This window comes from Hirundo rustica, chromosome Z, assembly GCF_015227805.2.
Source record: "Hirundo rustica isolate bHirRus1 chromosome Z, bHirRus1.pri.v3, whole genome shotgun sequence".
Lineage (NCBI taxonomy): Eukaryota > Metazoa > Chordata > Aves > Passeriformes > Hirundinidae > Hirundo > Hirundo rustica.
The window spans coordinates 79,624,215-79,636,006 of record NC_053488.1 but is presented as its reverse complement, the minus strand read 5'-3'; the positions used below and the strand labels follow the sequence as shown (position 1 = coordinate 79,636,006).

The 11,792-nt window shown below is 40.0% G+C and overlaps 1 protein-coding gene across 3 annotated transcripts in view; it reads left to right on the top strand.

Moving 5' to 3' along the window:
- The first annotated feature begins 6,102 nt into the window (after positions 1-6,102).
- Positions 6,103-11,792, top strand: part of FBN2 (fibrillin 2) — a 144,848-nt gene continuing 139,158 nt past the window's right edge. For all 3 annotated transcript variants that reach the window (XM_040090587.2, XM_040090588.2, XM_040090586.2), the window contains exons 1-4: positions 6,103-6,711; positions 7,483-7,565; positions 10,912-11,010; positions 11,509-11,604. In XM_040090587.2, the coding sequence (XP_039946521.1) occupies positions 6,470-6,711; positions 7,483-7,565; positions 10,912-11,010; positions 11,509-11,604 (520 nt within the window). In that variant the 5' untranslated portion in view covers positions 6,103-6,469. The remainder of the gene's footprint in view (positions 6,712-7,482; positions 7,566-10,911; positions 11,011-11,508; positions 11,605-11,792) is intronic.

Genomic DNA, 11,792 nt, shown 5'->3' with positions numbered 1-11,792 from the left:
TTCTGGAAAGCCAAGAGACAAATGTTTCTGCCAGTTTTCTTATTGAATTTTCACTCGTGCATGACTTATTCTTTTTCCTTCCTATAGTCTATAGGAAGGGCATAGGGCATGTTGTATATAATATTTTATAATTACAACATGCTAGCCTAGGGATGCTGAAATACATTAATGCAAACTTTGAATTGTTCTTAGTGTATGTAATGCCATCACAGATGTTTTAAACACTTCATAATGATATTATAAAATATTATATACTAGAAATTTATATAAAATATAGAACTGATTTTTTTTCTCTGTTTGGTGTGGGACCAACAGTGGTCCCTTGCCACCTGAACCATTCTGGGATTCTGGGATTCCATGAACTCAGCATTTGCATGGCTCATAGAGCATGTAATGAATCAAAGCCTACCTTTACTAATATTCCATGAACATATTTTAATTTGGCAAAAAAATTAAGTTTTGCTCTAGGACACAAAACCAATCATGGAATAATAGAGTTGTGAAGGTTGGAAAAGACCTCTGAGATCAATGGGTTCATTAGACAGGAAAACCACAAAATGATCACCACAGAAAACTGCTACAACTTTTTTTGTTCAGGGTTATTTATATAATATATACATAATCTCATATATATATGTATGTGTGTATGTGTACACACACACACACACATATATGGATCAGGATAATTATATTCCTTAATTCAGGGGTTATCAGAGAACATGTCATCTCAGTGAGTTTGAGCTGAATCCTACCGTTCTAAATATGATATTCAAGAGAAGCTGAGTCAGAAAATAATACTTAGAGAAACCTATAAAATGACAACTACCTTAAATCACCCAGATATAAAATTATAAATGTGTTTAAACAACTTAAAACATGTCCAAGTTTAATGCCAGAGGGAGTTTCTCCTGACTACCTGCTCCACCTGCAGACTCCTTAGGATAGAGCTTCTAGAAAAAGATCAATTTAATTATTTATTAATTATATACATCTTCTTAACCTGGGAATTGCTCTAGCAGCTATGTCAGGGTTTTTTTTCCAAAAACAAAAACAGGATATCCAATAATATCTAGTGTGGTTTTTAACTTGAATAATTTTAAAGTAGACACTGAAGTGTTTGAAATCTACATAGGGATAGCTTCAACTTCCTGTGTAATTTTATTTCTTATTTCTATTACTAATCTTTGCACTTTTATTTTTTTTTTAAACCTTTTTCTGCATCTAGGGAAAAGAAAAAAAAGAGAGAATGCTTATTTTTTAAATTTTTTAGAACTCTCTTAACTCCTTCCTTTTGATGACAGATTTCAGACTTTAAAGTAGGAATTAATTACTGGTAGTTGAGACATCTGAATTAGGAACACTTAGCTTCTGTTTGCTATCACTTAAAAAAACAAAAAGAAAAATCAGTAGAGTGGTCCACCCTACTTCTCCTATGCTAAAAAAAAAAATAAAAATCCCAAATTATTTTGTTTAATTGCATGGAATAGTTCCCTCATGACATCTTTCAACACTTTCTTTGCTTTTTTTCAAATCATCTTGTGTCTTAAGTATCTTCCCCTTTATTTTATAAACCGCACTTAACAGTTTTGTTCCTTTTCAGTTATGCCGCAGGCAACATGTATTTTTTTCCTTCTGCAGTGAAAGCATTGCTTTGAAACTACTACTAAAATATTTTTGAATTTTATAAATGATAAAACTGTGAAATAATTTATTTGTTGCATATACAAAGGACTTTATGTTGAATAATATATTCACATATATATATAGAAGTGAATTATACCAAAAAAAGATAATAAAGTTTGCTTCTTAAATGGCTGTAATATCCTTCATATGCATTGAAGTTTTACAAATGAGCACAGACAGAGGAGATTGTAACTCTACTAATTTCTTTTGTACTGAGAATAAACTTAGAGTGAGAATAAATTTGTTTTACCTCTTTTTGCTTACTAGTTTTTATTTTTTATTTGCCAAATTATGGGCATATACCAAATCAGTGCCTATATTTAAAGAGTAGGAGAAAAGGAAGTTAGACCAACTAATCTAATTTTCTGGCCTGAAATAATGCTGAAAAATGAAATAATTCAAGTCTTGTGAAAACAAGAACATCAAAACGAACCCAAAGAGATTCATCCAAAGCAAAGAAGGCGCAGGCAGAGAACAAAGCAGACAGGCTGAATTAATAATAATAATAATAATAATAATAATAATAATAATAATAATAATAATAATAATAATAATAATAAATAGATGTTGACTACCTAATCTGAGCAATGCTTTTAAACAGTCTCAAATGACATCCTTCTAAATAAGAAAATTACAGTCTAGACTAAAATATTTCATTTTATATTATTTATTCCATTTACAGATTAATGATGATCTGGAGACAGCACGATTACATTGGAAGACAGGATTAGAAATCAAAATGGTCAGATATATTAGAAAAATGGTAAAAAGAAAAGTAAGCACATGTTAAAATCAACCAAAAAAGCAAAAAGAGGATGAAGGTTAATACTTCTTCTTGGTAAAACCACTGTCATCTCTAGCAGATCACCTGCAGCTGTGCAGAATTCCTGTGCTTGAGGTACAGGTTAAATGGTCAATTTTCTTTTTACTAATGAGTTTCCAAGGTCTTTTCCAAAAATACTTTTTAAAAAGATCTGTGATGAAGATAGTGGAGATATTTAATAAATGAAGGTTGAGCACTCACTGAACATGATGATGTGTGGATTCAGTCCAGTGAGGAAGAGGGAACAGCTGAAAAGAAATTTCTAATACTGACATTGTCTTGCCACTTTTATGTTCAATACCTGTACTGTCTAGACATCCACCACTAGCTGCTTTTGTTGAATCAAGTAATGATTACCTGAAAATGCTTTTAACTTGTCAAATCAATGTGGCCATTGAGAGACATAATTTTCAGCACTGTAAGAAATTATTTATTACCCACCATGTCTAGTTTAATCAGATCCTGCATTACCAAAATGATGGTCTATATTTTTACTCTGCTTCAAAATGTCAAAATAATATGATTTGCTTTACTTAAAATTATCTCCCACCCTTGTTGAAGAAAATTTAATCACTTGGGAAAAGTGTGGATTAAAAATTTCCTCTGGGAAAAGAAATCTTTATGTAGATGTACACTTGCATGTTTCCTGAATATTAACTTATACTGAACAATTGTTATTGGAACTGGCAAGACTTGAAGTGGAAGTTCAAGTAGAGCAAAAGAGGCATCACTCATCCTTCTGCATCAGCTATGTGATGCCAATATATCATGGCATCCTCTGCGAAAGAAGTTTTTCTATTTTATATGTCAGGGAATAGGATGGGAGAGAATCTCTGGGGTCAACAGATCCAAGTGCTTTCCAAGAGCTAGGAGTATTTTTTCTAAAGAAATCTTACTTAATCTCACAAGAATTTATAGTCTTAAATTCTTTTGTAGTGTGTTAATTTGGTTTATATTGCATTTCATTTTTATATTGGGTTTTGTAATGTTTCTTCTGTACCACCCTTTTCCCCTGGAAAATGTATCACGAGGTTTGTCCCTACTCCATCCTGCCCACCCTCCCACACTGGAATGTAACCCAGCTCTGTTCCATTCCCACCTTGTCCCTGATTGAGTAGCGGCTTTTCCCTGTCTCTAGCCCCTTACCCCTGGGAAAAAGCCCTGGGAAGAGGGGGGGTGGTCTCTTTGGCACCAGGATGGGGACCGGGGAAAAAGGATGGAGCTGGAGGGGCAGGACCCAAATAAAGCCCTGATCCCACCCAGAAAAAGAGCAAACTCTCTCCTTTTGCCATTGACAGGCACCTGTTCTCTCTAAAGAACCACAACAAAGTCCTACTTTTTTGATTGCAGAGCTGTGTTCCTGTCTTATCCAAGCAACTTTTAATTGTTTCATTTATCACGTTGCATTTTTTTCCTGTTAATTTCCTTCCATATTTTTAAGAGAACTGCTGTTGCTTAAGCCCTTTGGTCGTGATTTTCCCTCCTTTACCATAGCAGTGGCTTTAACGGGCAGCTGTTCCAAATTTAACATGATCTAACATGAATCATCAGAATATAATCGTTATTTTAAATTATGTCTGGTCTGTGTGCTCTACCTGTAAAAATATTTATGATGCCCATTCTAAGAAAGGCAGCTTTCATGGTAAATATTAATTTCTAGTCACATTTACAAAGACCAAACTTATCAAAAGTAAGACATCTTGCCCAATCTTGTCCAGTGAATGTTTTATAGTTTTGTGTGCTAGTTTCTTTCAGAAACTTAGCAAGGGACTCCATAGTCCTCTTTGAGTACAAGTTCTCTTGAGTCTCACAAATCACTTTACAAATCACTGGTAGCTGCTGACTTTGCTTTTGTTACTCTACTCAGTATTTCCAGTTTCAAAGTATGTCTTTCTTGGCTTTAAATCATAACTTTCCCACTCTCTAATTTCTAGCCCACCCTTGCTGTGTAATTGCCTAACTTTTCGGGGGGAGAGGGAGTGTTGGTTATTTGTTTCATTGCTTGTTTGGATTTTTTTCCCTTTCAAGATTTTCTAGTGTTATGTTTTTCCAGATCAGCTGTATTTAACTTCTGGGGATTGCTTCTTTATCACTGTGCTTCCTGATATCCAAGAGCCTGAGCTTATCTCAAATCAGTTTTTCCTTTTTATTTCTTGTCTCCTACCTATTTATTCTTTGTGTTTTCTGGAGATAGTTATTCACCCAAAGTGGCATGAAATCCTTATCTTTCCCTAACACTTAGCTGCATTTCGTTTATGACAGGTTTAACAGCTTCTGTTTAAAAGAAATTCCAAACCTCACTCACAATCAGGAGGTTGCTGAATTCTCCTACCCAGTTATCTTCCTTCAATAAATACTTTTCGTTTCTCAATGTCTTTAAAGACTGAGATCCTCTCATGCAAAATACTTCTGCTAAACTTCCAAATTTAAACAAAGTCAGCTTCTGATCTGTCAAAACACAGGTCTATAAATGGAGCCTCTGTTAGAGCTCCTGGACCATCAAAGCAAGGCAGTAAATGGAACAAGAGATTGGCTGCACGACCTCTTTGGCTACTTGGGGTTTATTTCAGAGATAACAAAACACGGCTTCTGCTTCTCACCCCAGAAGTCACAGATAATACGCACGTGGAGCTAAGTGAATCTGTGACATGTTCCAGTTTTGTTTTAAGAGACAAAAAACTTGAAAGTTTCCAGGTTGCCACCGTATGCTGTGCAGCGAGGTGTTCACCCCCAGAGCTGCAGTTCAAAGGGATAAATCTCAGATGACAAAACCAGATTGCATCTTGTTATTGCAATGAGCAGCAGCCATCACCTGGGGACTGTCAGCAGTGCCACGTTTTCATTTTCACTGCTTTTGATTGTTTCTCACTGGTGGCTAACTATTCGGCACATCTAAGTAAATGCATGCTCTTGGCCTTAAAAAGCAAGCAGGAAATTTCCTAAGCCAGGAAGGTTTTTTTGAATGGTTATGTAGGGAGAGACAGCAAGTGGAGAATAAGTAAAATTTTCAGGTGTGAACTTAACGAAAACTACTCCTGAAGCGAAGTGCCAACTGTTCCAGTATCCCACATCCCTGCTCTTGGCGGCAAAAAACACCGGACCTCGAGGCTGACCTGATACGAGCGGGGAAGGAGCTCTCGGGCTCTCTCAGCACTCCTGTGCCAGACTCAGCTGGTGGGACAGGTGTGGGGATCCGGCCCCCTCCCATCCAGGCTCATCCTTGGGAGCAGAACCTTTGGGGGCCCCGTGTGCTGTCCCAGGGAAGGCTTTTACTACCGAGGGTCCATCCCACGGTGCAATTCCCGGAGGTTAGGGGGGTGCGGGCGAACTGAAGCAATGCGCAGAACCCCCTCTGGCACCAGCTCTGTCTGCACGGCTCGCTGTCTCTGAGACTCCTGCTCTCTTCAGCAGCCGCCGCCCCACTCCCTCTCTCTCTCTCGCCATTCCCTCTTCCCGCCCCCTCCTCCCTTCCTCTCCCCATCCCCTCACCGGCCCGGAGGCACTGGCCCCTCCTCCGGCTCTCTTCGCTGTAAATCCGCCCCTGGCAGCGGGCAGGGGCTTTTTGCTCCCCTCTCGCTCTGTGCCAGCTCGTTTATTTAGGCGCGGTTAATTATAGTCTGGTTTTTTTTGTTTGTTTGTTTGTTTTGTTTTTTTTTTTTTTTTAGGGGAAATTCAGCGCGGTTCTCTTGGATTTCCTCTTGCGGTGGAGGGGGAGACAATCCCAACGTAGTCTACTTTTATTCCCCTCTTTTCCCTCCCGTCTCCGCAGAGGGGTGAGTGCGAGCAGCGTGGATCCCGGGCCCCGCTGGCACCGGCCGGGCAGGCTGCGGAGGACAGACGCGGGATTTTCCGCGGCTGAAGTCTCTCCCCGCCCGGGAACCGAGCCGTGCCCGCTGAGGGCGGCGCGGGACCGCCGCTCCCGCCAGCAGCTGCCTGCCCGCTTCCCGCCGGGATAGCCGCAGCATGGGCAAGCGGCGGCGGCTCTGGGCGCAGCGCTGCTGCTTCTTCTCCGTGTGGCTGGGCTGCCTGGCGCTGTGTGCGCAGGGAGCGGCCGGGAGACAGCCGCAGCAGCAGCATCGGCCGGCGCTCCGCGCTCTCTCAGGAGCGGACGGCTCCTTGGCCGCCACCGCCGCGCACCGGGAGGACGGGGCCGGGAGCGCCGCCGGTCGGGTCCGCAGGCGAGGACAGCAGGACGCGCTCCGAGGGTAGGGACAAGGTTGAAATCCCCTTCCCCGTTCCCTGTTTGCTCCCCAGGGCATCGCCACAGCCCCTTGCCGGTGGTCTCCATGTGTGCCCCCGATGCCGCTCCCCTTCCCGTCTCTTTGTATGGCTGAGGACTCACGGTTCGGTAAGCTGGGAGTTCGGTCCTTGCCTGTGGAATCTGGCGTCCTGATTAGTGTGATTTAATTAAAAGCAGACATTGTGCGGGGCCTACGTTATAGCTAACGAATTGACCCCACTGGGCTCCTTGGTCCGGCGTGTTCGGATACTGAGATACTTTGACGCTTAGTTGCGGGTTTCTGCAGAGAGAAGATGCAAAGCCGGTTTGGTTTTCTTCTTCTGAAGTTTCGGTGACTTCTTGGTGCTTTGAGTTAGTTTATCCTTACGAACAGGCATCCTTTCTGTCTTGTGTCAGATGACAGCAAGGAGCCTCTTTATGGCAACGCTTCTCAGACTTTGAATGAAAGCAGAATCAAACTTATCCCTCCCATATCATCAGCTGTTGCAACAAGGATGAATGTAGCCTGCTCTTGCCTCAACTCTTCCCTTTATACTAATCAGTTGAACGAATCCGAAATGCCTTGGAGGAAGATTTTGTTGCTTTGGGTCGGCCTTTTTTGTAGACATCTTTGCTATATACTTTTTGTTTGTTTTATGCATCTGGATTCTTCCCGTGTGTGTGTGTAAAACATAAAATTGTCTTTAGAGTGCTTCATATTTTCCCATACACATTTATTGATTTGTCTCTGTCACAGGCCAAATGTGTGTGGTTCTAGATTTCACTCCTACTGTTGCCCTGGATGGAAGACGCTTCCTGGAGGAAACCAGTGCATTGTTCGTAAGTGTCTGACTGCTTCTACTGCTCAAGGGGTAACAAGAAAAGTAAATGGTCTTCTATGAGTCACTGTTCTATTCAGCATGAGAAAAGCCAGTTCAGTTCTGTGTTTCACCTTATTTTTAAAAATAAAAAAATAAGGAAAAAACCCCCAAACAAAACCAAGATGGATTTACAGGTCCACATTCCTTGTAACTGAAGGGCCGCCCAATGACCTTGGTATGTTCGTAGACATGTCTCTACCTACATTTTAATGAAAATCTGTGGCAGTGAAGGAAAAAGGAAAAAAAACTTCGGCAGATCAAATACTGAACTGTAGTAACAGGAAAAAAAAAAGCAGAAAGGTCTTGATGTAAGCAAGTCAGATTTTGAAATTCTCTGAAACTTGGAATTGCAATCAGATAGGAAGGTTCTTTACATCTGGGATGCCTACTTTCTTGTCTGTTATTTTTAGTTGTGTTTTGATAGCTGTCAGGCATGTAGACTGGCTATTGGCTGGTCACACTGTGCTGACAGATGTGACTTTTGACATGCACAGCATGGCAAAACAAAAGGAAAAAAAGTTGTGTGTGGGGAATGTGCTCAGTATTCTGGTGGAATGATGTCTTAGGGGATGTTTACCATGAAACAGAAAATGAAGTTTAACTTTTTGTTAGGTAACAGCTGATAGTAGAGACATGCTTCTTCAGACCTTAAATTTTTAGTCTGTTGCCATTTATTCTAGCCTGTCACTGTCTGTTTTGTTAATAAGTATGCTCAACTTCAGAATTCAGGTTCAAGAACATACTACTTTTTATGAAAGCAGTGGAGGTCTTTGTAATACTCCACAGTCATGGATGAGAGAAGGGTGATAAGTAAGGTCTACCAAACTTTTGGCCTTTGGTGCCTTTTTTTTGTTATTCCACGCCTCTCTCACGTGTTCACATCCATTGGTTTTACATGATTAAACTTGGCTAGCTAATATTGGGGAAACCTGTGGCACATATCACTTATTTTCACCTAAAGCTGACCCAGAATTTCCCAGCAAATGGTAATGGTACCATTCAGAAGGAAGATCCTGTTATTAATGTCCCCGTGGAATAAAAGGACTTTCTCAAAAAGTTCTGTTCCCATTTTTCAACTTTTTCAATACTGGCTTACTTTAATGTAGAGTTTTTAAGGAGGATTTAGGCTGCCTATTATGCTGTTGATAGGCTTTTCAGATTCAGCTGTGTGTCTGGCTCAAATGTGGTTTGGGGCTTTCAGCAATCCTTACAAGATACCCTTTAAATTGTGACTCTCAGTGCCTCTTATAGGCCTTGGTCTCAGGTCTGCCTGCATCCAGAATAATCTTTGATTTTTTTTTTTTTTTTTTTTTTTTTTTTTTTTTTTTTTTTTAATTTACATGCACAAAGAACATCTTTTAGGTTCTGCATACTTACTGCACTCAAAATTGCAGCTTTCTAACTTGTTTGGAAGGTGAATGATTTTGGCAGGCCGGTACTGTCTGTGACACTTTCCTGTTTCTGCTTCTGGTGAAGGCTTAAGTGTACAGATTTCTATGCTCTCATCTAATGCCTATGGAGATAGCATGCCCTTTAGCTGGAGTTCTTCACCTAAAAAAATCATCCTGCATGGCATACTGGACAAGCTATCAAGCTTCTTGTTGGGGTTTTGCTGATTATAATTGATGTATATTGTAACTGGTGTTTTTAAAGCAGTGTTTCATGAGAAGTCTTTGAGGCAGTGGTAGGTCAAGAAGAAGCCCTTCTGACCTGACCATGTTTCAAGCTGATGATGCGGTGGTGGTCTGTGGCCCATTTGTGATTAAAAGTGATCTTCCCTCGAAAAAACCCCAAAGGTCTGCTTACTTTTACTCTTTTGTTATACAGTGTAAACTTTTCTGAAAAAGCATATTTAGGATATGCCTTAAGGTCTCGGACTTTCAGTTGATAAAATAATTACTTCCTAGCAGATAATAAGTTAACAAAATGGACTAAATGTAAACATTGCTTTATCAGGGGATTCACCTGTGTTGTAAAAAGATTGTCTGAACAGGAATATAAGAAAAAACTCTGTTTCCTGTGCTTGTGAAGTGCTCTAAATCCAAGTAGTTTCTCACCTTTACTTCTGTTCATGGAGAAGTATTTTAAGTCAGTCCAGGGTGTGTCTCTAATTCCAGCTAAATAGAAAAATCCACAAACTCTAATCTCTCATTACCTTCGCATTTGGGACTTAATGGTAGCAGAATTTAATGATAAACGTAGATTATGCATTTTGCATCTTTTTGAGGCCCAAAGAGGGGTGTGGCATGTGATCTCCTTAAGGTATTTGTTCATTGCTGTCCTTCAGTAGAGATGTGCTGCCAGATTATTTAGATTTCACAAAGCTCTAGGCCTATTTACAAAGAAATTGTGAATCTTGGGTTTTTTTGTTGGCAGTGTTTGTGGTGTTTGTTTTTGAGCATTTTTTTTGCTATCAAGTTGTCTGTTGCACAATTTTGAAGTCTTCCTGCATTGTGCTATAGTGGCTCTTTTGCTTTAGGCTGTGTTTTGATAAATTTGCTACTCTGGCAGATTAATGTGATCTACTAATTTGGATCTGCTTTAGAATCTTTTAGACTTTTTGCTCCTTTTTTGTGGTTCTGTCACTCCTTTCTTCATTGGAGCTGTGCTGGATGGTGAGTAAGAAGGGAAGGCAGAGCTTTGGATCATGGAGGGGGTGGTGAAAGGTTGAGCACATGACACAAACATATGGGGTAAACAGGCTTTTCTGGGATTTTTATGGTTAGTTTTTAAATAAAAGTGTGGGAGCTACCTGTATACAGAAAACTGTATTTAGAGAAACACCACAAAATCTGCAAAGTCCAGCATTTGAACACTGACTTTCCACAAAATTGCTTTGGGTAAAGGGTGGATAACCTTAGGAAAAGAAGAAAAAATATTCTGAAATGCCTTTAAAAATGGTGATTATAAGAGTATAAATTGTCATTGTTTATATTCCTTCAAATCTTGGATTCTTGGTAATGTGTTTTCACAGGTCTTGTGGTCTAAAAGAGGTATTTTTAATGATTTTACATTGCTTGCATAATTGGCTGGTATTTCTGATTGGGGAAAGAGTTGATTACCTGGTTTCAGTGGTCAGGTCAGTGTTTAAATATATCTGATTTAATCCTGTTTGTCTTCAAATTTGTCAAGAGATGCTGATTATGTCGAAATTCAGTTTGCTTTATTTGACTTAAGGTTACCTTTGCGTACGTAACAGCTGTCCCAATGAAGTGAGCTTTCGAGTGTTGATTCTTTTCTTCCTGCAAATTTAAGACTCAGGTTGTTGTTAATCCCTGTCACTCTCTTTCTGTGTTCTTCATCAGCAATTTGCAGAAATAGCTGTGGTGATGGATTTTGTTCCCGTCCCAATATATGCACTTGTGCCAGTGGGGAGATATCACCCACCTGTGGATCAAGACCTGGTAAGGACTTACTGTGTTTTCATTAGAGACATCATTGAAAGTGATTCTCTTTAAGTTTTGATGACAAAAAAGCCTGCTTCCTTAAAAATAACTTCTCATTACTGCAAATGCAAATGTAAATTACGCTTAGATAAAAAATATCAAGTCCTTGATCAAGTTTGTTAAACCAAACATGCCTGTTTATTCTGTGTGACAAATTTAAATAAAATTAAAGGGAGAAGCAGGTTTACGAATGAATGTGTGTGGTACTTACATTTCCACTGAGACCATTTTGGTCAGAAATTACGAGTGTACAGTCTCCAATGCAATTAGAAGTTCCAAGCTGCTACATAATAGTTGTGGAAAACTCGAGAAAACATCTCCATAAGCATGAGTATACACTTGAAATATACAGGGTAGATGGTACAGAGCTCGTAGTTCAGATCCCATTTTAAAGACTGAAAAAGGTTTTCCATTCCTTTGTGGTGTTTTTGGCTGATTTTGGGTGTCTCTCTGCAGCACAGCAGTGCAGCATCAGCTGCAGGAATGGCGGGACATGTGTGGGTGAGCAGTGCCAGTGCCAGAAGGGCTTCTCCGGTGCCCGCTGTGAGCAGCGTAAGTCACAGCCAGCTTGCTTGAAGTGCAGTAAAACACCTGAGAGAAATACTTGTTTTGGGGTATGGAGTTCAGCTGGCAGTCATTTCATGCATGAAGTGCTTTTGTATTCTCTAAAATTCAAGTTACATGTTGGATTCACTGAGCAGTTTTGGGAAACCCTTGGGGACCAGTGTCACTGTGCATCC